This window comes from Sparus aurata, chromosome 4 (genome assembly GCF_900880675.1).
Source record: "Sparus aurata chromosome 4, fSpaAur1.1, whole genome shotgun sequence".
In the NCBI taxonomy this organism is placed as follows: domain Eukaryota; kingdom Metazoa; phylum Chordata; class Actinopteri; order Spariformes; family Sparidae; genus Sparus; species Sparus aurata.
Genome location: NC_044190.1, coordinates 23453099 through 23478627, shown reverse-complemented (window position 1 = coordinate 23478627; position 25529 = coordinate 23453099). Strand labels below are relative to the sequence as shown.

The 25529-nt window shown below is 39.9% G+C and overlaps 1 protein-coding gene across 14 annotated transcripts in view; it reads right to left on the bottom strand.

The window, feature by feature from the left end:
• plekha7b (pleckstrin homology domain containing, family A member 7b) overlaps positions 1-15981 on the bottom strand; it is an 87659-nt gene extending 71678 nt beyond the window's left edge. For 7 of the 14 annotated variants that reach the window (XM_030414880.1, XM_030414878.1, XM_030414881.1 and 4 more), the window contains exons 1-3: positions 15740-15980; positions 15545-15621; positions 15346-15403 (exon numbers count right to left, since the gene is read on the bottom strand). In XM_030414880.1, the coding sequence (XP_030270740.1) occupies positions 15346-15403; positions 15545-15621; positions 15740-15822 (218 nt within the window). In that variant the 5' untranslated portion in view covers positions 15823-15980. Of the gene's footprint in view, positions 1-15345; positions 15404-15544; positions 15622-15739 lie in introns of all 14 variants that reach the window. The other 7 variants (XM_030414882.1, XM_030414877.1, XM_030414892.1 and 4 more) reach the window with 3 other exon arrangements.
• Positions 15982-25529: the final 9548 nt, after the last annotated feature.

Sequence of the window (25529 nt, the reverse complement as noted above, 5' to 3'; positions counted from 1 at the left end):
CCCACTCTTTTCAGCATACTCCCAGCGTGTCTCTGATGGTTACTCTCAGTCATACAAGCTGCACCATTGTTACTCACCAGTGAGTTACAGGACGTCCAATTCAAAAGTCTTGAGCATCCAAATCAGTCCAGTTCCCAAAGATGCCCAATAAGGAGTGTCCCTGTCTGTTCTCTTGACGTATGCAAAGCGATCCTGTTTTAACTGTGTGCACTGTGTTACGTGGGTGTGCTTGGAAGGGCACAAAGAGCGGTGTCAGATAGAAGTATAACTGCTGTTTCAGCCCTCTCTCTTTACTCTCGATCACTCAGTTACACTGCCAGCACTTACAGCATGTAGCTCTACTCTGCCTCTCCAGAGACGAATAAAATGATAACGCTCCATTGTTCAGTCGCTATATGGAAGATGAAGAAGGAGGAAAGGGGAAGGGCCCTACGTGCTGATAAACTCACTACACCGTTCTTTCTGGTGACCACAGTTGAGCAGTATTAACCTCGCTGTGTTGTCCCCTCAACGTAAAATGCTGACCTTGGTCTCTGACTGCAACCAGAGCCTTCAGTCTCAGCCCTCTTTATCAGATCAAATCCCAGTCAACCAGGGAGAGAGGGATGGAGGAGGCAGGGCAGACTATAGCTGAGTGACTGGCTCGGGCTGCTGCAGTGCCGGCTCGATAATCCACAGACAGACATATAGATAAGAGCAGAGGGCTGGACAAGGGTGGTTCAGGTCGATACGCACGATGGACAGCCAGGTCAACATTCATACTTCACTCTATTGCCTACTGCCACTGCTGTCCTTCTGGCTGCGGTATGACAAAATGAAGATATAATAACACAATTCCAGTCTGCTGCGTTAGGAAATTAGAAAAACGTCACAATTAGGAATAAGGCTTTGCAAAAATACAACGTGTATTATGAGTGTTTAGTTTATGGACTATAATTACTCAGAAATTAAGTGCTGTTTTGTAAGTATGCAGATACAACTGACACCGAAACAATTTAGCTAAATGCAGGAAAAGGTTGATATGACTGAGAAATGGTTAATGACTATATAATGGGAAGGTAACACATTTATAACACAGTTATAAACTATACTTAGTTATAAATTCACACTTTCATTAACATATCTTTTTGAGCCTACACAAAAAGAAAGATCTGAGTACTAAAAACACTTGGAGCATTACTTGTCTTGATAAATAAATATGACCGAAACAAATAAGAATTTGCATCAAACTGTCAAATAGTCAAAGACTCAAGAGCAATATCTAGTGGCAGACAACAGAACAGCACTTTTCAACAAACATATACTGTATGCTGCACCACGTTTCAATGATGCACTGACAGATAAGGACACGCAGTACATCACCACTGAGACAATCTGTTACTACAGTGATCTGAAAACTTCCAAATATAAAATAAGTTGTCAAAATCAGCATCCCAACACCTTTGCTGCACAAACCAAGCTTCGTCTCACTGAGCACCTTACAGCCAGCAGCTGGTTGGAGCTGAACACTGAACACATTTTTAATTATCAAATCACAAAGATTTGGAATAGTTTTTAAAAAGGCAGAATTGATCAGCTCATGAATAAGGAATTAGCTTTGCATCTCTGCACTAAAGTAAATTAAATTGGATTGGCTTGTGAGAAGTCACACAGCTGTGTGGTCAATGTGTTCAATAAATGCTGCAGTGAGTGAAATTGCCCCGACCAGCAGATCGGCTTTCACTGGCCAGACTTTTCATTTATCTTTTTCACACTCGATAATCCATTAATGGGAACGGCAATATTCAATCAGGTAATCCACAATGAGAAAAATGTTCAGAGCTCATACATGAACGTAAGCTTATTGAAGTGTGAGGTCATTTACACTTCAAAACGATTTACCTTAAGGAATATGTATGGAGAAAAAACACTGCAAAGGACATGTTACAATATCAATTAGGTTCAAGGTCATTTTGTGTTTAAGACGTCTTTGATTGATCTCAGCCCTAACTTGATTGATCAAGCTGAAAAAATCAGCACTTATTTCAACTTATAAAGTAGTGCTGAATTCTGTTAGCAAATACTTGTCTATTCAGGAATTCCAGCAGATATGGAGGAACATTAGCAGTCATTTGGGGTCGTATTTCTTGCCACCCGATGAATTCAAGTCCTATATTCACTGTTTTTGAAGCTACACTGCTCAAAAAAATTATGGGACCACTTAACAGTATAACAGTTTAACTTCAGGTATATCTCCATCCATTTAGGAAGCACGAGTGATAGAGAATAAATTTCACCTGCTTTGGTGCAAATGAAAGTGACAACAGGTGCAATGGAGAGGCAAAAGCTAGACAACCCAAAAAAGGGAGGGTTTTGCGGTGGTTATAGACACTTGCTCTCTCCTTATCCTTCCTGACTGATTCTTCTCTAGTTTGTGTTCTGCTAGAGGCCTTGTCACTGCTGGCAGCATGAGGCTGTACCTGTAGCCTAATCAGGTTGCACAAGTAGTCCAGCTCATCCAGGGTTTGCTGTGTGGTCTCCCAGCACAGTCTCAAGAGCATTGAGGAGATACCAGGAGACGGGACCAGTATCTGCTTTTTTGTGCAAGGAGGAACAGTAGAATCACGGCCAGAGCCCTACAAAATGACTTCCAGCAGGCTTCTGGTGTACATGTATCTGACCCTAGTGGGATCTGTGCTCACAGTCCTGCACTGTACAGCTTGATCAGCAGTCCCAAGAGAAGGCCAATATTGGCAGGTCTGCCATTGGTGCCCCGTTCTCCACACAGATCAGAGCAGGTTCACACTGAGCACATGTGACAGGCATGAAAGAGTCTGGACTCGCCGCGATGAATGTTAAGCTGCCTGTAACACCATTCAGCATGACCAGTTTGGCGGTGGGTCAGTGATGGTCTGGGGAGGCATATCCTTGGAGAGTTGCGCAGACCTCCATGTCAGAACCAATGGTACCCCGACTGCTGTTAGATACCGAGATGAAATCCTCAGAGCGACTGTCAGACCCTGTGCGGGTGCAGTTGGCCCTGGGTTCCTCCTGGTGCAGGACAATGTCCAGCCTCATATAGCCAGAGTTTGTAGGCAGTTCCTGGATGACGAAGGCATTGATGCCATTGACTAGCCCTCTTGTTCCCCTGACCTAAATCCAATTGAGCACCAATGGGATGTTGTATGTGCATGTATTGTGCATCCGATGCTGCCAAGAACCGCCACAGACTGTCGAATGATGCCCTGATCCAGGTCTGGGAAGAGATCCCCCAGGACACCGTCCGACGATGCATCAGCAGCATGCCCAGATGTTGTCAGGAGCCATACAGTCACGGGATGGCCATACAAACTACTGAGTCATATTATGAGTTGCTGTGATAAAATTCACGCAAGTTGGATCAACCTGTGATTTAAAGGGATATTCCGGTGTAAGTTTAATCCATGTTCTAACACACCGTGACTCCGAGTAGGACCCCCCCCCTCGAGAGATAGAGTTTGCGGACCGCTAGCTTACGTAGTTTTAGCATCCTTAGAAACGATCGCACGACAACAATACATTGCAGTAAATGGGTCCAAGTATAAACCGCCATCAAAAAGCCACAAATAATGCTCAGAACAGCACCAAACTTCAGCAACATTAGAAACAGGGTCCCAGCACATATTTCGAGGCATCAAACATTTGATATCGTTGCCGTATTGTTGCCGTGTGGTCGTTTCTGAGGATGTTAAAACTACGTAAGCTAGCAGTCTGCAAACTTTATCTCTCGAGGGGGGGTTCTACTCGGGGTCACGGTGTGTTAGAACATGGATTAAATTTACGCCGGAATATCCCTTTAAATTTTTTACTTTGATTTTCAGAGTGGTTTTGAATCAAGCCCTCAATGGGTTGAGGATTTTGGTTTCCATTGAACTTTGTTGAATAATTTTGTTCTCCACAAATTATACAATGTACATCAGTAAAGATTTTTAGCTTGAATCATTTGGTAATCAAGAACTGTTGTGTGATTATAGTGGTCCCTTAATTTTTTTGATCAGTGTGTTTTTGGTCCTTACCAACTCGAAAGAGAAATACTCTTTCTTTTTATTTGCACACAGCGCTACTATGATCAACAACCAGTTGCCAATTTTTCTGTCTCCCTTTTTGTGCTAGGTAGGTAATGTTCAGAGCTTTTTTGCAGAAAACAGACGTTTTCCTTAAGATGGAAACAGTACTGAAGACAGCAGTGAGATTGAATCAAAACTGTAAAATAACCTGAAACTTCAACTGAATCCCCAGTCAGCGATCAACTGATCAGATGGTGTCATCACTCTCTAGCTGTTACATTCTGCATCTAGAATGACACTCAGAAGAGTGCATACCTCCACCAAGGCCCAACAGTCCTCTTTAATTCAATCAACTCTAATCCAATATCAACCTGAAATGTACATTTTAAACCACTCATAACTGCTCAAACGCAATTTAAGCTCACCAGATCTACAGGATTCACATCACTCACTCACAGATATCAGCCACCTACTGTACATCTTATTTTTTTCATGACGATCTGCATTATTCTAAAAAGAAAGTGTTGAAAACGATCTATTACATAATGTGAAATAAATTAAGAAATTATTCAAGGAAAATTTCATTTTGCAGCATCTTAAATTTTACCAGATGTATACAATCACACAACCTAAGCACTTTTCATCTAAATGCAGATTTTCTGTTCCTGCAGAAAATCAATGCCATTACACCCTCATCTTTGAGATTGAGAACATTTATATTATCTACTTTAGTGTTCATCACTTTTGCACCAAATACTGAAATTTTATGGACACAATAAAAAAAGGTATTTTAACAAAAAAGGTCTATTCTCTGTAGAAAGACTTTCTCTCTTTATACAACATCCATCTTCCACCCTCGTGGCTGCTAACTAATCACATCTCTCCTCACCCGTCGGTGAGATGAGAACAGTGTGGGACCCGCACCTCTCCGCAGTGACTCCAGTCGCACTCTGACAGAATGCGGCAGAAAAACTGTCATCTGAATTCAATCAGAGGGAGGGTACACAAACTCTTTCTTTCTTTCAGAGAGGAAGCTCAAACGACTCAGGTGCAGTGCTTCTTTCTTTAACAACATGTAGAAATATGCCAGTAGAAAAAAGTTTTGGATTTACTATTGGATAAGATTTTTAATGCTGTTTAATGCTGTTTGCAGCATACTAGTTCAATTTACATTTGATGTACATCACCATAGCATGTTATAGACATCCAGACTGGAGTAAAACCAAACACCTCTTTAACACAAAGACAAATAAAAAACTTCCCCTTCCACCATCAAACTTGTGTTACCTTGTCTCAGTCTGCCTCTCCTCCAGCTCAGTAACCACCTCTGTTTCATGATCAGCCCATTCAGTCCCGTGGCCAAGGGGCAGGCAGCTGCAACAGTAGGTCCCCATCCCGGCTCGAGCATCTCCCCTGCCCTTTTTCTGCTCTGACTCCCTCTGCTCCAGCTCTGACTGGGAAACCTGCTCAGGCTGTCTGGACACTGAATGACTCATTCGAGATAATGTATATCATCACACAGAGCACACCTCAAGCCCGCAGCTCTTAATGTATTCACTAATTGCAGGTTCCTGGGGTTAAATATTGCAAGTCCAAACAAGGCCTGATGGAAAGCTTCCTTTCTGCTCTGCAGCACAAACATCTACTGTACCACACTCACAATTTGCCCTTTGTTTTCATCCTCTTTATTCAGTCCACCGCTTTAAACTCCAACTCAATTTGTAGGCCCTGTCAGTACAGTACAGTATGTATTGTTTAACTGTCACATGCTTCGTAATCAGTCAACTCTGACATGATATTGACAACACAGCTCTATTTATAAAACGCTCTGGCCTTAAATGAAAGTTCAGGGCGCCTCTAACAGGCAAGGAACGAAGATAGATGCACAAACACAAAAGCTGGACATGATTTAAATGTGATACAAGGATCTACTGATAATGACAAATGGTCAACATAAATCATCCTACAAGAGAGAGAGGACTCGCTACCTCAACAACAGCCCATTTGCAATTCTATGGCCATGAATCCTGATATCAATTTCCGTATCCCTGCATCTGCTGCTCAAGACGGTGTTCACATGTGCACTGTCGCCACCATCACAGGATTAATGAATCACGCCTCAAGGCAAGGCTGTGTGTCTGTGTGTTATGGGGAAGTGAAGTGTTTCTCTGTACCCAGCTCTTTTTTCCATTAAAAGAAGAAAATCCAAAACCCATTTTGAGCGTTATTTTTATCATCATCAAACATTAGCAAAAGAGCAGTACATCTTGTTGCACTTCTCTTGACCTTGAAACGCATTTAGCCTATTCATTCAGTATTTTCACTCCCTGCACAGCCCACATGGTGCAATGGTGTGAAGAGAAGTGCAACAAATCTGGGAGTTTAATCAAATGAAGCAGCACACACTCAGGTGCTGGTATCTTGTTAGAAACTAGGACTTTAATGCTGCAATAAGCATGACCAATGACCAAATATGTTTTCAGCTCATCAGTCGTTTGATAATTTGATCATTCCATTAGCAAGCTCTAAAAACGTATGGTGATGATGTCTCCATAACAGAATAATGCAAATAAGAATAAACCCTTTGAATACATTCTCCAGCCAGCAGGCATTTTCAAATATAAATGGAGGAAGTCTGTCAGACTTGACAAAGCATTTCCTGCAACATGTTCCTGTTATGCAGTGTTTTTTTTTAATCCAGTGTCATATAATAATGCCCCCCAGAATCAAATGTCTTTATTTTGCAGAGATAGGACAGGAGTAATCGAATCCATCAGGATTTTCCTGTCAAGAATGACAAAAACGATTTTGGGGTATCTATTTTAAGCTGAAGGTCACAGTTTCAATAAACAGCTCGAGGGAAGGTAGAGGAAGACACTGAATTGTGTTTATACACAAGCTCACACTGACGAGTCTGCAGAGACAATACATTGATATAAAAATCACTGAGGGAAAAAGGAATTATTTACCTGATAAAGATGTAAATAAGAACATTTCATCAAATGACAAAATGAATAGAAATTAAGTCAAGGGGATTCATCTTGACACCAAATTTGGGCTACTGGCTTATGATTTCTCATTATCCTTACTAATAACTGATTTTGAATTATATTTTGACTTTTGTAACCTCTGAAGTGAGGCATACAATTCGTACAATCAGCTCCTTGTTTTCACACATGCAGCACCATTCCATTATCATGTTGTTTACAGCAGATATTGAGTAAGTGCAGCATGACTGTTGAGATAACATGTTATGGGTAAGCATAGAAGAAGACATAGCTCATACTCGTCTGAATCAGTTTGTTCTCTACCTAGGAACAGCAAACAAAATGTCCAGTACAGATAACTGATTACACCGCTTTATGTGAGTCTGCAAGATTATTTTTCTGTATAAAAACTGTGTTCTAGGCTCATTCCAAGAAAGAGGCCTCTTGCATTAATCAAAGGAGACAAAAGTCAAAGTGTAGTTCCTAATCAATCACTTGTAAGGATAATAGCTTCTTGTGTAAAATTGTTAGCACAGAGCCAAATGATAATCAGTGCATAAATTGAGGCATTACCTTTATTTGATAAAAAAACATGAAAAAAACGTATTGTGATTACATTGACAAATAATGCAATGTGTAGCACTAGTGGGAATGATCATTTTCGCATCACAATTTTAAATTTTACCCTGAAAAAAGTAGAGAACACCTTACGATGGGATCACACCATCTGTGATGCCCATCAACATACTGACATTTCAGCCTCTGACTGCTCAGAAGACATTAATAAATGAGTACTACGTACTGATGGGTCAGACTACACACATCTGTGAATCACAATTCATTTGAATCGTTACTACACCTTAAAAAGTTTAATGAATGCATCAAAATGAATGTGGGCCAGGGGGGTAAGGTGTTCCTGCTACAAAAGGTGTCCCCAGGACCACATTTTGCCATGAAAATACACACACACACACACACACACACACAGACACACAGACACACACAGACTCACAAGATGAAAACATGACCAGCTGTCTGTACCAAACCAAAAATGTTTTCTTACATCTGGAGAACAATGTGCATTGTGCATCATGGAATCTCTAAAGCAATACAGCACTCCATTACAATGTTGTGTCAAACATTTTATATTTCAACAATTGCAAATTGATTGCTGTGATTTAGAAATAGCACTTGGACATATTGCAATTTCAGTAATATTCAGAATAATTGTGCAGCCCAAATAAATTGTTCAAGTTGGGCAAGTTCACACAAGATATAATCTGAATGCAGCTTGGTTGCTAAGCTGAATATTAACATGTGTATGTTGATGTTGTGCAGATATCTCTGTTGTAAACAGAAACCTGTCAGACAAAAAGAATAATAAATCAAGAAGAGCAACACTCTTCAGAATGTACAAAGACACACAATGCAAATGTTTATAGCCAAAGAGCAGAAGCCGTGCTTGTGTATCAAGACAGTTGAAGAGAATTATTCACACCAGTAATTATTTAAAAAACAGCTGTGGTTCCTTTGATGCTTAACATCTGTCGTAGAGAAAGTGGATCCTCGGTTACCCTGCAATTCAAAGGTGCATTATCTAGAGTGAATTTGATGTTATCACAGTCTGACGACACTTGAAGAAATATATTCCTATGGTACTATGAAGAGGCAGTTCAACAAGCACAGCCGGCCTTTGTGGACAAGAAAATTGCAGAGCAAATAAAGCAAGACCTGCAAGGTGTTCCAAAGCAGTTTCTCTCAATAACCATTCCAAAGAAATAAACAGGGAAGTCTAAGAAAGAGTGAAATTACTTGATACTGTGTCACCAAAAGCAATGCTGAGCTTGAGTATGAGGGCAAACCTATAAACATGTAATTAATGGTTGCTCACTGGAGCACACATACAGTAGGAAAGCTGCTGCTGTTATGGGATCTTATTAAGTGACACATCTGTTCCAATTGGATGAACCTAACGACAAACCCAATTTCATCCATACCTTCTTGTCTCTAAAATCCAAGCAAAGTTTATACATAGGCACTCTCAAGCAGAACAGCAGATTTAAATATAGATATTAACTCCCTTGTTGGTATACACAGTGGATGGATGTGTTCATCAGCGAAGATGAACAGCTGCCTCACTGTTTGTGTCAGCCTCACCTCAGCTTTGCTGAAACAAAAGCATTTGCACTGATCCTGCTCCTGTCTGCTGCCTGTGGCGGTGAGCTCTATCTGATTGGTATTCAGTCGTGTGTTTTCAATCTTTCCTCATTACTTACCATGACACTCCACAACGATTTACAAACAATGTCCCTTTACATCTACGGTCCTTTGAGAAAAAACACGAGGCGTACTTAGCATATCTAACACAGTCTTGTGTACAATACCCGAAGGAATTTTAGACTAATGTCTGTGAGTTATGTTGTTAAGCTTCAATACATTAGCGAATGATCAAGTTTGAGGTCCCTTTTTGAGCATTCATCTGAGCATTGACCATATCTGATGGGATTCTGGTGCTTCTTTGCTTCTTTAAAAGAAAAAAACATATCTGGACTGTCTTCCTGCCTGAGCCCAAAGGAGGGCCAGCAGGGAAAACACTTTAGAAATGGTTCAAGCAAAACTCATATCTTAAATCCTCTGTGGTCAAGCTGTCTCATACAGAACCGTCCCGCACAAAGAAACACATTCAGAGTTGCACCTCACTATAAAGGTTTCAAAGTCAGAGGTACAATGTGACAGTTTGAAACACAGTGTTCCCAAATAGATCAAGTCAGAGTTAGAGTAACATATAAATATCTTTCATGATAAGAGAATCTAAAACATTGAAGCGCAAAGGTCGTTTTGAAGGACCTTGGGCTAATTTGTGCCCTGTTTTTTGGGGGGGCAATTACGTTCTGAACCAAGCAATAAGGTATGGATTTGCTGTGTTTGCAGAAAAAAGAGAGCTTCGTTAAGAAAGCCTTAAAATAAGGGCCTGTAGGGATATTACACTTCTTTTTTATCCTCTATTAAAATGCCCCTCTTCAAAACTCCCAAAACACCTTGTGGCTAATTAACTCATACTGTCCTGATCATAAAATAGTCAGCTAGTTACAAAATGCAAGCACAACCTAAAACATAACAAGCAGCAGGAGACTGGGAAGATGGACACCCATAAAAATCTAAGATGACAAAAAATACTGATGGGAAAAGGGTTGTCGCAAAATGCCGATATTGATGAAATGGTGACACTTAAAATGATACTGGTTGTAATAATACACAGATGAAAATATTGTGTAAACAATACATTTGCCCCTTAAATCGTGTCTGTTTACATCTTGCTGGTTGAGACTTTGTTTGTTCTTCTTGTATGCTTCTGCACAGAAGTACAGACTCTCACTCCTCTACCCTACACTTGTATTTTGACGGTAATTTGTTTGCCAAAATAGAGACAAAATACAATAAACAAAGTAGTAACAAAGTAAAAGATTATTTTTTTCACATCATTATCGTGAATTATTTAGGCCACGATAATTGTGCAGTGCAAATCGGATAGCCCTGAATGGGGATATTACATCTGAAGAGTGAATAAAGTTTTACCTTTTTGTTTTATGTGAAATCTATACGAGTTTAATATCAACACTTCTTCCTGGACTGTCCCATAGCATTATGCGCCCGCTGAACAATGTGAACTGTGTCCTCAACAGGACACCATTGTACCTCAGTGGGGTCATTTCTTTCCCTCAGGGAGCTATAGAATTGCACATTTCCTATGCTCAGTGAGCGCCAGTGATTTGTGGAAGTGAGTACACCTCACTGAACTCAGTTTCCCAGCTTTTACTCAAAGATTACTAAACACAAGGTCGTCTGAAGATTTATGACAAGAAAAAATAATCAGATCACAAATAAAGTGTAACAATCACGTTGGTTCTTAGTCTTTTGTTTACCACCATGTTCTTGGACTTGGAACTTATGCGTACACTCGTTTACATTCTTTCCAACTGTTCGTCCAGTCACGACATCTGTTACAAACATATGTATTTACTGCCATATGAGCGAGTGCACTTACGTTCATGATAGTTAAGACCTCCTATTACAACTTAAGTGTGTTAAGAAGCTTAACATAGTTGCACTGCACCTTCACAATTGCACACATGGCATTTTTCAGCCTTCTTTTGCTTGCCATAAATTGAGATGCATCCATGACACACCGCACAGGCCTGTTTCATCTGTAGCATATCATCTGCAGGGATTGAAACTCGATGATTTTGGAAGATGATTTTGAAAATTGGGTCACTTCCTCTGAGACTTGCCAGAAGTATGACAGCCAGAGACTGTATTTCAATCTAATGCTACAGATGACAACAGACCTCGCCCATTAGTTTTGAAACAATTCAGTCTATTGATGGGTTAATGTCAGTGTGTCACGCATTATTATAAGTAGGGCTGCCCAATAGGGTCAGAACATCATATAACGAATACTGTGACAGATATTGCAATTGTGACAAGTTTCACAATTAGTGGGAATGATAACTTTAGCATCACAATTTTATTTAAAAAAACATGATGACGTGACATTGTGGCTGTGATGTGTACCAAACACACATCTGGAGAACAGAATTTGTAGACCAGGGCACCTCTGCAGCTCTACAGGACTGAATTATAATGCTGTTTTGTTATTTCACCAAATACTTGCAGCTTCTTGCGCTTTGGATATTGCACGTAGTCATAAGCCGATTTTGCGATTAATTGTGCAGCAGCAGCCCCAACTATAACTTTACTGAACTTATACCAAACAAATAAAAACTGCACACAAGCTGCACAATTTCAATGATATTTTATCATATATAAATAATAATAATCCTTCTTAGCCAGAGCTTTGATGTTGAAAAAAGCTTCAGCCCTCACACTGTTGGAGCAAAATAAAGCACGGCACACATCTAACAGATAGTTCAGGTTGGTTGAGAATGAGGTGTAAATAAATGTGAGATTTGCCGCAGCAGCAGTGTCTGAACAACCCTTCCTCTGTACTCCACCTTGGCTAATTTCCACCATCAACACACAGATCCACTGACCGTTGTCACGGCAGCACCATGCGGACCTCAATCCAGCTTGAGTTTGTTGCTGTAAGACTTCCTGGACAACTGGAGATGGACAAAAGTGGTTTAAAAAGAAGCTTCTTGCTATGTGCTACAAATCTGATCTGCTTCTCATAACGTCTGATGCTTACATGAAAATGATATGCCTGTGAAACCAAACACAAAGTATTATGATTTGGACCCTGGAGCACAGAAATAAACTCACCTCAACTCAGTGCTAATTGAAGTTGTTTATACAGCGTTAACAGGTCTTTTAAAAGGGTTGGGTTGTAGCCAGTAATACACTAAAATCTAACACGTGTGATGATTTTAATAGTCTAAACTAGGGCCACAATCCAAGTTGTCCTATCCCTTTCCAATTTTTCTAATGTGATTTTAAGGATTAATCCCACTGAGCTGGAGCGATCTTCATTGTTTCCCTTTAGTGATTGAGTTTTGCAAGCTAACATTAATAACCCAAAGCCGTTAAAATATTCCATGAGTGTAAGCTGTTTTTAACATTTAATCTGTCAGACTAAAACGTGTTTTTAAGAACAAAGTAGTAATAAATTAACCAGGCCTGCATATTCACTCTGAGCTTCATTAGCTGAGTGATAGAGCAAAAAGCCAGGTGAGCTCGACACATGTGACACCTCCTATAATTACCCAGTAGACACATGGGACAAATACAGAAACCTGGCATCCAGATCTGCAATAAATCAAATAAACCACCTGAGATACACTACTCCACAATGAGAAAACGACACTACTCCATCACAAGGGAATAATAAACAGTCACATTCACATTAAGATGAGCTGTGCACCAATCAGCTGTTTCTCAGACTAATGATCCATATGAACACTAAACTTCAATATGAGACTCCGTAGTCACACTGCTTCAAGAATTAAACGAAGACCAATCCATTTGTCATACAGTTTAATAGTTGATGGTTTTTAACAACATTTTTACACCTGGGCCTGCTGATGTAGACAATGTTAATACTAGAGCCCCCATCAATATGTTGGCTTATATGATATCCTAGAGGTAATTCAAAATAATGATATCCCCAGTAAGTCAACTGTTTTTGCACAGTGATGTCATTTGAGACATAAACTTGCAGAACCTACTGCTAACTTACTGCACGGTTACTGTAAAACATCTTGCCTCCATTACAAATCTCTGTCGCAAGTGTTTGAAAACCACATTTGAGGGTTCATTTTAAAAAAATGGGGTTACATTGGCTGATTAGGCTTCCCACGGAGACCAACAAATAAGCTTGTGACAACACTGGTCATACCTGGCACACCGGTTGTTTGCAAGAAAAGACATTCACCATCTGTAAAGCATCATGTTAATTTACTGCTAATGCAGACAGAACATTTCCTACTGCTGCAGCTTCACAATACAAGTATTTAACTGGCGAGAAAAAAGTTGACTTTTATTTTGAATTTTGATAGACACTACCCTTCAAAAATCAAGATAACATGCAACATAATCAACATTGCATTAACAGAGTAAAACAAAGGCCATTATCGGCATTTGAGACATAGTTGTCACAAAATGCAGGTAATGTTATCAGTGTATGCCCGACCACCTTATACACTAGAAACACAGACTACTGCAGCAAGCCTACAGCAGATGTATTAATGTGGGCATTTTTTTACTCCCTAACAGATGTATCAGCATAAACCCAAAACATCTGTTTTTTCTGTAGCTAATGCTTTGATCATTAGTATAGCATTGCCTCATTAACAATGTGTTCCAATGATGTCAGATATTTACATAGTTAAAGTCACATGAGTCAAGCTTTTTGACCGGAGCTGATAGGCAAGATAACTTTGTACTGGCAATTTTTCACGATACAGTTAGGCTGTATAAATAATCACTCAGCAGTTTTTACCCACGCTGGCAAATGCAAAACAACTTGACTTTCTTTCAAGCACCAAGAAAAATATATGGAAAGATGTCAGCTGTGCTCAAGACAAGACAAACGGTACAAAATAACAGTCTGGGTGTGTTCCTGACCACCGTTTGACACCAGCAAATTAGCTCTCGAAAACAAAAGAAACAAGCCTGGAACAGGAGAGAAAACAGGATCCTTCCATCGAGCCAGCTGGGCAACAAGTAGCCGACTGATTTAACAGCCTTGACATTTAGGCTACCATATATCACACAACTTCACTGCTGCATTGTTCTCGCTTCTTACAGGGAAAAAATGCGAGAATGAGAGGAAAACACAGCGACCACTTTTATCCCATGCACAATATAAGTGCCACTGACAACAGATTTGTTAGTTGGACCACATGGTTGGATGCCAGAATGCCTTTAGATGTGGCTTTTGGCACAGTGCATCCTGTTTGTATCATTTGTTGAATACTGTTTTATACTTAATTCTGAGTGCAGGTATTTTCGAAGATGAAGAGCGTATTAGGGCTCCAAACTGGTGTCTGAGCATTGCATGGGGGGCCATAACAGGACTACGGGTAGTGGAACCACAAAACCTTAAGCAAGCTACAGGGGGAGGAGTCATTGCAATCCACAATGATGCAGCACCAATGAAGAATCTGTCTGCTCTTTGCCTTACAGTAGGCTTTCTGTCCGTCACTATTAGCCAGACTTATTTGACTGCTTTCAGCGTGACTCGGTGGTCGCTGTGTCCTGGGCTGCTCTCAACAGAAACCATCTGATCCAATCCAAAATCCAAGCACTGCAGACGAAAATGCAAATATAATGCACACAACCGTGCTGCCTCTCGCTCGAACCTGAATCCCAGAAAATTATAATGTGTGAAGGACACGTGCAAATCTGACAAATAAACTTCAACACCGCAGTCTGTGACTTTGTAGATCCCCGTCCTCATTGCTTCAATAATGCAATCATGCTATACATCTCTGTCACAACATGGTCACACCCCTCTCTCCTGCAACCTTTACAGTCTCTCTATCACACACACACACACACACAGATTGCCACACACATGCACACCTAGGCGGCACACCTATCTAATAGAGAGAGTAGAGGTCCTGCATGGAGGATGTGAGGAGAATTTTAATAGCCTTTTTCCTGTCCTGCCAGGCACTGCCACTCTCCATTCACCATGCAGCCAGAGGTAATTGCTTTCACCTACCCGATGGGACTCCTGTGTGTTAAATCCATATGCTGGTGCGTTTAAGTGTCGTGTGTCATTTGCATACTTTTTTATACACGAAACAAGCAGCTAATGGGATCACATTTCACACGGTCAAGCAAACGCAACAATGCTCACAAGCCACACTCACTTGATGAAGTAGCTGGCTCCTTCGTCCGTGAAGCCCTCTTCCCATCCTCTCGGCAGATCTATAAGACGGGACAACAACAAAAAAGAAGAGAAAACCACACTGACTGAGCGGACAGAAAACACAGTGCAGCAAAAAAAAAAAAAAAAAAAAAAAAAATGTCTTCTCGGTTATCCCACAAATCTGATAGTTTGTCGCGTACCTGACCGGATCATGTGTCCCGAGTTAACAGGTTCACCAGTCCGTGGATGTAGCCAAGTAGTGCTGTGAGTTTTATCACTGCAAGAGAGACACCTGTTACTGAACGGTAATAAAACAATAAAACAAATAAAAGAAAACCTTCGCTTACAGCCTCGATAGAGAGCCAAAGCGTTGAGAAAGTAAAGCCACCGCTCACTTAATGAAGAAGACCCGGCCATCTCTACAAACTCCGTACGACCAGTGGTCAGGTAGGGTGTCCCGTCCGAGCGGTGCCGCCATGATCTCTCCGACTCGGCCTGTCCCCCCCTCTCTCTCCCTCTCCCTCCTCTCCGCAGACTTTTCCAGGGAGCCCAGATATTAACCACCGCTAGGGCTGCATAGTTTTTTTTAAAGGGGAAGAAGACCAAACTCCAGCACTTCCACCACTCTTCGAAGCGGCTCCCCACAAGTCTGCAGGACGTCTGGCAGACGATTAAAGCTACGAAAGAATAAAGCGTTAAGTCCACACTACGGAGGGTGAGAAAGGTAGGGAGGAGCCCGGAGAGTGTAGTTGTGGAAGTGCACCGTGACCGGGACATTTCAGGCCACACAAAACTCCAGAAAACTATGTTGTCCTAAAAGTATTTTCGCGAGGGGGGGTGCAACACATGGAAGCAAGAATGTAAATCCTTTAAGGAATAATAAAGGATTACAGGCGTGTCTAAATTAAACCAATATGATTTTGCATGTTTAATTTTCTCTTTTAGAAATGTGGGGTTGCAGGAATATACCCCCAAAATATATTTTATCACGAGCTCATAAGGACACTTAAAATGACAAAGTAATAAGAGTTTATTCTTTAGTTTTTAGCAGCTTTTTTATTTTCCTTTTTTAGGAATGTTTGAGAGGAGCATTAGTCCAAGCTAGAGTGCCGTTCAATAGAGCACATACCTCCACCAATGCTCAACAGTCCACGATATATATCAAGAGATATAAAAAAATAATTATTATTTCATCAACCATATCTGGATTTTTATTTCATGCTGTATCAATTGTGTCATAGATACTGTCTGCGAGAAATGAGCAAAAATGTTGATAAAAGCCTGATCTTAAAATGTTAAAGAAAGTGAGAAAAAAAATCCAGTTTCCGTCCCTAAATCTGGATCCGCTCCAAAAGTAAATGGGGTCTATTCAGGATAGAGACTCATCCTCCATCCAAGTTTATGGAAATCCCTTCAGTAGTTTTTGTGTAATTCTGCTCACAAACAGTCCAACCAAAAAACAGACACGGACGAAAGCATAAGCTGCTTAGGTAATATCAGCAGAGGAATTGCCGTAGAGGAAGAGAAGAAAGTTGGTCTCTCTGACAATGATAAAGGAACCACAAAATAAATTTAGGCTCAAGGACAACCAGCTGAGATTATGGTCTGGAGGCGTGCCTGCAATTTAAACCAGGCCACATTAATTTAACGTGGAGGCGTGTTAATCGACTTTGTACCTGTGAAAAACTGAAAAACACATCCCAAGTTTAAAACCTCTTAAAGGACAGTCATTATCTCGTCACCCCAGTGCAGCATTCTCATAAACAACTGAAGTCTTCTTTAAAACTGATTAAGAAAAAATGGTCCAAAACAAAGTTTCATCAGACACGTAAAAAGAACACAGGCAGTACACATAGTCTATAATTACAAAGTTGGCATATACATTGTTCTACTGATGTACATTTCTTGAAGCAAAGTTTACAATTTGAAAAAAATAAATACATTTTTTCATGGCGAGTAAGACCCAGAGTATGGAGAGAGTCTCACGTGTATGTGTGTGTGTGTGTGTGTGTGTGTGTGTGTGTGTGTGTGTGTGTGTGTGAAGGTGTGTGTGTGCGTGTGTGTGTGTGTGTTAGTGTGTTAGTGTGTCCTAAAGGAGGCATACCATTTAGAATTATGAATATTACCTTGAGGCAGAGAAATAAAAAGTATCTGAGTGCTACAAGGTCTCTGTAAAACCATCTGTGTGTTTGTGTTCGTGTTCGTGTTCGTACGTGTGTGTGTGTGTGCTCGCATGCTCAGTTTGGGAAATGCCTTTTTGTATGCCCGTGCATAAATTGTACTGGAAGCTTTAGATGAAGTTCTTCAGCCTCACTTCACCTTCACTGCAGTCATGTTCTGAGGACAGATAGCCTTCCTGACCATGACACATTACAATAATGCTTACACTGCATCAAACAGACCTGCCCAATTTACCAAAGCTGCCCATAAATTTCCCTTGCATGAGCTATGTGAGGGCAGGCAATGTTCAAAGTCACAGTGGTGTTGGCACTAGAGTTATTTTGCTGAGCATCAGGACACAAGCAGCAAGGTTTCACTTCATCATGCCATGCTCTCTTATATAGATGCATTGTCATTAATACAATACTCTCTATGATTTAACTGCTTTCCAAATAAATCTGTCAAACAATCAGAGACAGACGTGCGGGACATCTTGTGTTTTTCGGTGAGGTGTATATTTCAGTTATCTTTATGTCCTTTGTGAGTGGGGCATACTACTGTATGTAGCAGATCAGTGAGCAGAGGGGCAAGAAAACATCTGTCAACATTATAAATATTTGATCCGGATTCCCTTTTGGGGATGCTTTGTGGAAACTCCAGTGGATTTAAGGTAGTGTTCTTCAAGGATAGTGAAAGATAAATCATTTCCTCTCAAAGAAAAAAGGAAAAAAACGTTATCGTACTGCCGCTGTGCAGAAACCAATTCACTTTTAGTCTTATCTGCTAGACCGAAGAGTCAAAGAATAAAAGGATTTTCCCTGCTCTCATGTTTCTCGGCCCATTGGAACTTGTTTTTTCACTGCATAAATGACTTTGACTTCAAATGCACATGGAATCTTTGCGGGGCACACGAGGTGCCAAATGGTTTATGTGTTTTAAAATCATATGAATCATATGCTTTGCCCTTTACTATTACCGGTTCTAATCCAAATTGACAACCTGTGGTGGATGTGGTAGACAGGGCCCTCCAATGCCATCAGTCTATGCCAAGGATCATTAACCTGTTTTAGCAGCTCATGGTGACCCAGCATCGCACAAAGACATCTGTTATGTACGTCGTTTTTTCCTTTAATTCCACACTGTTTTTCCTCAACAGAACAAACCACATGTGTGATCCATAAAACACATTATTACATCTGTCGCAACATGAGAGCGGCTCCACCCGATTGCAACAGATTTGAAGAAAAACCTATGCCTCATTTTTGGGAGTCATTGGCATAGATCTGCAACCAGCATAAATACTGTCTGCATTAATCAATAACAATGCTGTATTATTGATATTGCTGTACTTAAACTTGGTGTAATTTCACAACCAGTCTGCAAAATGAAGCGCATGCAGGGTAGCCGCACATCTTACATTCTGCAGTGTAATCATCTGGTATCCTCACTCAGTCGCTGTTATTTGACCTTGCTATGATTAATCATCATCCCCGCTGCACACACACACACACACACACACACCCATTTATACATAGTAATTTACACACAAATGCACACGCAGTTGATGCGCAGTCCAGTGCAGCTCTGCAGTATGATCTCTGCTGCTGCTGCTGCTGCTGCTGATTCCTGCCTCTCGGCTGCCAGAGGCTCACAATGCAGCAAGGTGACTCAATGTTATTGTCTTCTCCTCAGAGAGCGTCCTACTGTTGAATCACAGCTTACTAAAGGTGCTGAGGAGAAAATATAATAAAAGATTCTCTTGTTCTTTTTTGACTTTTCATCTTAGAATAGTTTGGGTCATAATCTGTCCGGCAGAGGCCCACACAGGAAATCAATAGCATCCTCTCTAAATGCTGAACAAGTAATCCTTTAATGTGAGCAGGGTAACTTATATAAATGAGCATGCACAGGTGTCTCAAAGGGTCTGAATTATTAACCGCACACAGTGGAGAGTAATATTGAGACAATTCTCTCCTGCTAATAATGTGGCATGTTTAATTATCTTACGTTTGTTGATGAAAAAGAAGTGCTGATCTTCCACATCTGCTCAAAAGCTTTCGTTCACTGTCCATGTTAGCTATGATCAGAGACAGTGATTAATTGCCTTCCAGTCCATTGAACTAATATGCTGACACCTACAGGGCAGAGATGTTATATTTAGTCTTAAGCCAACTGATCCAGAAAAAGAATTAGATTCATTGTCTGGCTGTACCTGCCAAAGTTCAGAGGTAGACTTTCTGGACTTTTATTAGCACCCATAGTTCAAGAGGAAAGCCAATGTTTTTACAGCTGCTGGCTGACAAATTTATGCCCTTTTATCAAGCTGGTCCAAGTAGCTGTTAAAACAAAAGGGCATCTCATTGGAACTTAGTTTAAATCTTTTTTAGATCTGTACTTTTTATTGTTTATAATAAAACTCAATGAACAGAGTGACAAAGTGAATAAATATGTTTCAGATCTTGCTTGAATCCTTATCTACTGTGTCTTTCCAACATATTACAGTTAAGCTAGAATAGATGTCACCTCTTCAGTTATACATGTCGTATACAGTATATGTATCATATATCTTAAACAAAGCACTGTACATGGTGCCTCTCATTAATACACAGATAGACACTCATTTCAGAAATCTGGGGTTCAGTGGACACTTTGACATGTGGGAGCAAAAAACTGTCACCTCTGTGATTAGAGGATGACCTGTTCTACCTCCTGAGCCGCAGCCACCTGATCATTTATTGTAGCTTGTGTGGCTGCACTTGTACAAGCTGTAACCTTAACCAACTTCACTCTCTGTTGTGTCAAAGCACTTGTGCCCCCTAATGACTAACTAGGGAGCAGCTATTTGATTCAGGTCCATTTGATGACAGTGAATGCTGTCAAGTGAATTTAATTGATTGATAAATGACTCTTGAAATCACATTCTTAACTAAGTGTTTCTTTGAGATTCCAAGACCTAAATACCCAGATAATGTACATACAGGACATAACCTGTACATTTTGGTGTTTGCAAATAATCAATAAAAATAAAGAAAATAGAAGTGTTTTCTACTTTAGGATTGCTTACATTCATTATTGCAATTTCTTTGAGGGTCTTCAGGAAGCTTACAGAAGCTCTAGTTTAATCTGCCTGTGCGGGCTGCAGAATGCAGCGAGAGGAGTACAATCATCCATAAGTACAGCCACGAGGTTCCATGTAAGATGTCCACATGAGCACAGTGAGCGGTGCCGGGGTGAGAGGTGAACCCGAACCCATTAATCACAGGCTGCTTCTTGAGCTGAGTCAAAAAAGTTTGTTTTTACTGAACTTTGCTAAAATCTAGTGCTGTTAACGTAAGTAAGTGCAGTTTTCAAGTACTTATACTTTAGTCTTGTATTTACCTATTATCCTCTGTAATTCTACTTCTACTTTTACTTACATCTACCTGTTAGTCACAAGCTACTCTACAGATTAGGACTTTTCATACAAACAATCAATGATATAATCAATTTATGAAACATTTGCATTTATGCATCGGTACTATTAATAATCCAGTATTATAATGTTGAATAGACTGGCAGCTCGTGGGCCAAATGTGGCCCTACACCAACCTCATTCTGGCCTTTAGTGCAGGAGAACAGTCTTCTATCATTAAAAAGTTTAAAGCCAGGCTGTTTAAGCAGAAGGAACTTGCGAGATTCAAAGTGACATCCTCCTTCTAAGAACATCTGACAAAGTGACTTTACTTAAATGAAAAATCGAGGAAACTGATTGCCTCAAAATGACCAAGTAAAGCAAATAAAATCCAGTAATACGTTTAGGCTCAGACAACTTAAGTTCAATAGTCCTTCTTTAACCTAATTCTGAGGTAATGGGATTCCTGACTTTTCTCAAAGAAAAGTCAACTTTAAAAAATGTAAGTGTAAGACACGAGGGAGTCTGGCCCTTCATCACTTCATGTTTTTTTTTTTTTTTTAAACATCTGGCCCTCCTAAAAAAGTTATGATATAATGTTTAACACTACTAACAGGGCCAATAAAGCCTGAATAATGTGTACTTATACTTCAAATAAATGTTTCTGATTATACATATGTAGCCACTCTACATACCGGTAAGCAACATTTTGATTGTAAGGCTTATAATTTGAGTATAATGACTTTTTTCTTCTTCTACTGTGATATCACTATTAGTATTTGAACAGCCTGCTTTTACGGTCCGTGTATCTTTTGGTCATTCGATTTTCCTTTCAGAAAAGGGTATTAAAAACCAAAAAACTAGTGGTTATTTGATTTTCGTTTTGGAATAAAAAAATTAAAATGGAAATACAAGGCGTTTTTCTTTTTCATGGTCAAAAAGGGATGAGCGGAATTATAAAAATGATTCGATTTTTATTTTCTATTTCATATAACCAAAAATAAAATCACTAGAAAACAGAAACGGAAAAAAGGTCTGTTTATTCATATTCTGAGACCAGATGTTGTCATTTACTGGATGGTGCTGTGTAGAAGAAACAGTAGACTAGTAGGCTATGGCGGGGTAATCTACCGTGACACATGGACGCAGTATTGAACTGCGGTCAAGCCGGCCGTCACCCCGATCTCTGTGGTCAAATCAGCCGCTCTTACATTTCGAGTGTACAAGTATTCTCAGCATTATAGTAGATGCGGACTTTTGGTTTTCAAAATAAAGGTATTAAGTAATAGTAACAGTAACAGTAAGCTATAATTCGAACCTACATTTAATAAAATATGTCACATTAAAGTGTTTCATGACCCCATGATGAATAAAAAAACACTTAATATCAGGTATCTTTACTGCACCAGTGTGAAAATGCCAAAATAAAAGTCCCATATTTATGCCTCCAGTTTGCATATTTGACCATATTTGAGGTGCTGTGAAAACACTTTGCTTAATAATTCCTTGCTATGGATGATATAGCCTACTTGACTTCTACACATATAAGACTACACGCATACTTGATACCAAGCATTTTTACTGCACCAATGTGGTTAAATTCAACAATAAAAGTCCCATATTAATACCTGCAGATTCCATATTTTCATATATTTTAGCTACTGTAAAAACACTTTGCTCAATAATTCCCTGCTATGGGTGGTATATTTGACATCTACACATATAAGACTACAAGCATACTTAATATCAAGCATTTTTGTTGCACCAATGTAGATAAATTCAACAATAAAAGTCCCATGTGTATACATGCAGATTCCATATTTTCATATATTTGACGTACTGTAAAAACTCTTTGCTCAATAATTCCTGGCTATGGATGGTACATTTGACTTTTACACATCTAAGACTACAACTATACTTGATATCAAGGAGAAATTCTAAAATAAAAGTCCCATATTTATGCCTGGAGATTGCATATTTGACCATATTTGAGCTGCTGTAAGAACACTTGTGTAGAAGTCAGATATATCACCCATAGCCAGGAATTATTGAGCAAAGCGTTTTTACAGTACGTCAAATATATGAAAATATGGAATCTGCAGGTATAAATATGGGACTTTTTTTGTTGAATTTATCCACATTGGTGCAGTAAAAATGCTTGATATTAAGTATGCTTGTCAGTGGCGTAAGTATTGGCGGTGCAACCGGTGCAGCTGCAAAACAGCTGTCCAGAATTGCCACAGGCCCCTGTTTTTGTGAATGAAATAGCTGGGGGGCGGGTCGGTAAGGTTACGCTGATTGGCTGGTATAGGAGGAGGAAATGATAATTTGTCCAATCACCTTGATGCCTGTCAGTTATGATGAGTCACGTCTCGTCACCTCTCTGCTGTGTCTGCAGCTGAGCACTGTGATGCATGTCTCTCTCATGTCTGTTATCATACAATACCAAATAATAGCTGGGGCATTTATTTGTTTCAATCACTTAACAGACCAGGCGGCAATTTGGGACAGGCGTTTAATTCCTTCCTCTCAAAAATCTGTGATGAAAATGTCACAAACTTCTCCAGCTTCTCGGTGAACTCTCTGGCATTCTGCAAGTGAAGTTCTTCCTCCCTCCACCAGGCAGCCTGGCCCTGTTGCTGTCCTCCTCGGACAGACACTGAAGCTCAGTTAGATTTTTTCGCCAATCTCTCACTCTCTTGGGGTAGACAGAGAAACGTCTAGCGGCTGCTTCTCCCGAGTTTTCCTCTGCATATTTTAAGACAGAATGTTTGAATTTGAAGTCGTACTTTTTATTTTTTTGCTGCCCCGGAGCCATGGCGATCATCAATGTGATACTGACTGACAGAAAGCAGCACAACCCGTGAAAAAGGCGAAGAAGAAAAACATGCAGTGTCAGTGGTCACGTTTCCTTCCTTGATGTTTTAAAAGAATAAATTAGACTCTGCATTTATTTAGAACCAGCGGTTATTTATCCAAATATACACCTGCACCCGGCGTTTAAAGGGGACCCTGCGGTTAATTGAAACCCGGTTATTATTTGGTAATATACGGTAGTTACCAAGGCAAGGCGCTAAATAAATAAATAAATAAATAAATAAATGAATGAATGAATGAATAAAAGCTGTCCATCGGCCTATCATTGATCGGCCCACTGGGAAAAATCCCGTTACTCCCGATGGCCAGTCCACCCCTGCTAGCAGTTCTCTCGAGTGGCTGTGTGACTATGTGTGTGTGTGTGTGTGTGTGTGCACGTGCAGTGAGCAAGAGCATGCGCTTGTGTTTAGGGCGGGGGTAGGGGCACAAAAAAAATCTTTGCACCGGGGCCCATCACCATGATGTTACGCTATGATACTTGTATGTGTAGAAGTTAAGTATACCATCCATAGCCAGGAATATTGAGCAAAGTGTTTTTACAGTAGCTCAAATATATGAAAATATGCCACTTGGAGGTACAAATGGGGAAATTTATTGTTGAATTTCTCCACATTGGTGCAGTAAAAATGCTTGATATCAAGTATAGTGGTAGTCTTAGATGTGTAGATGTCAAATATACCATCAGTAGCCAGGAAATATTGAGCAATGTGTTTTTACAGTAGCTCAAATATGGTAAAATATGCAAACTGGAGGCATAAATATGAGACTTTTATTTTGGCATGTCTCTACACTGGTGCAGTAAAGATACTTGATATTAAGTGTTTTTTCTTCATCATGGGCTCATGAAACGCTTTAATGTAACATATTTTATTCAAAATGTAGGTTCGAATTATAGCTTACTGTTCTTAATACCTTTATTTTGAAAACCGAAAGTAAATACGCTGTTTCTCCGCATTTACCATAATGCTGAGAATACTTGTACACTCGAAATTTAAGTGCGGCTGATTTGACCACGGAGATCGGGCTTGACCGCAGTTCCATACTGCCACGGTAGATTACCCCGCCGTAGCCTACTAGCCTACTGTTTCTTCTACACAGCACCGTCCTGTAAATGACAACATCTGGTCTCAGAATATGATCTCCATTTCTATTTTCTAGTGATTTTATTTTTTGTTATATGAAATAGAAAATGAATATCAAATCATTTTTATAATTTCGCCTTAAAACGCCTTGTATTTCAATTTTATTTTTTTTATTTAGAACGAAAATCAAATAACCACTAGTTTTTTGTTTTTCAATACCCGTTTCTGAAAGGAAAATCGAATGACCAAAAGATACACGGACCTTTTACCACCACTTGTACAGCAAAGTCATATTGGATGTGTGGTACCTGTAAATCAGTTCAATAGCATCCTTTATTTTCTTCCGCAAATTAAATATGAAACAAGACAGATGTGCAGATAATGCTTCATAGGTTTCTCCTGAGAATCGATACATAAATCGCTAATTGATCAAAAGAAATGTGAAGAAAATCATTTGGAATGAAAAGGGGGAAAAAGACAATGATAGTGAGGAAAAGACTTTCCACAGAAACACTAATTTATTATCCAGAATGTATAGCTTTATCTTCTCTGTATCACGAGTATCCTGACCTTCACTCTTTCAAATTACTGTAATTGATTCGATCAGAATTATGTGGGAACCGCCCACCTGCTCGTCGTCATGTCGCCACGTACGATTCGATGCAACGCAACTTG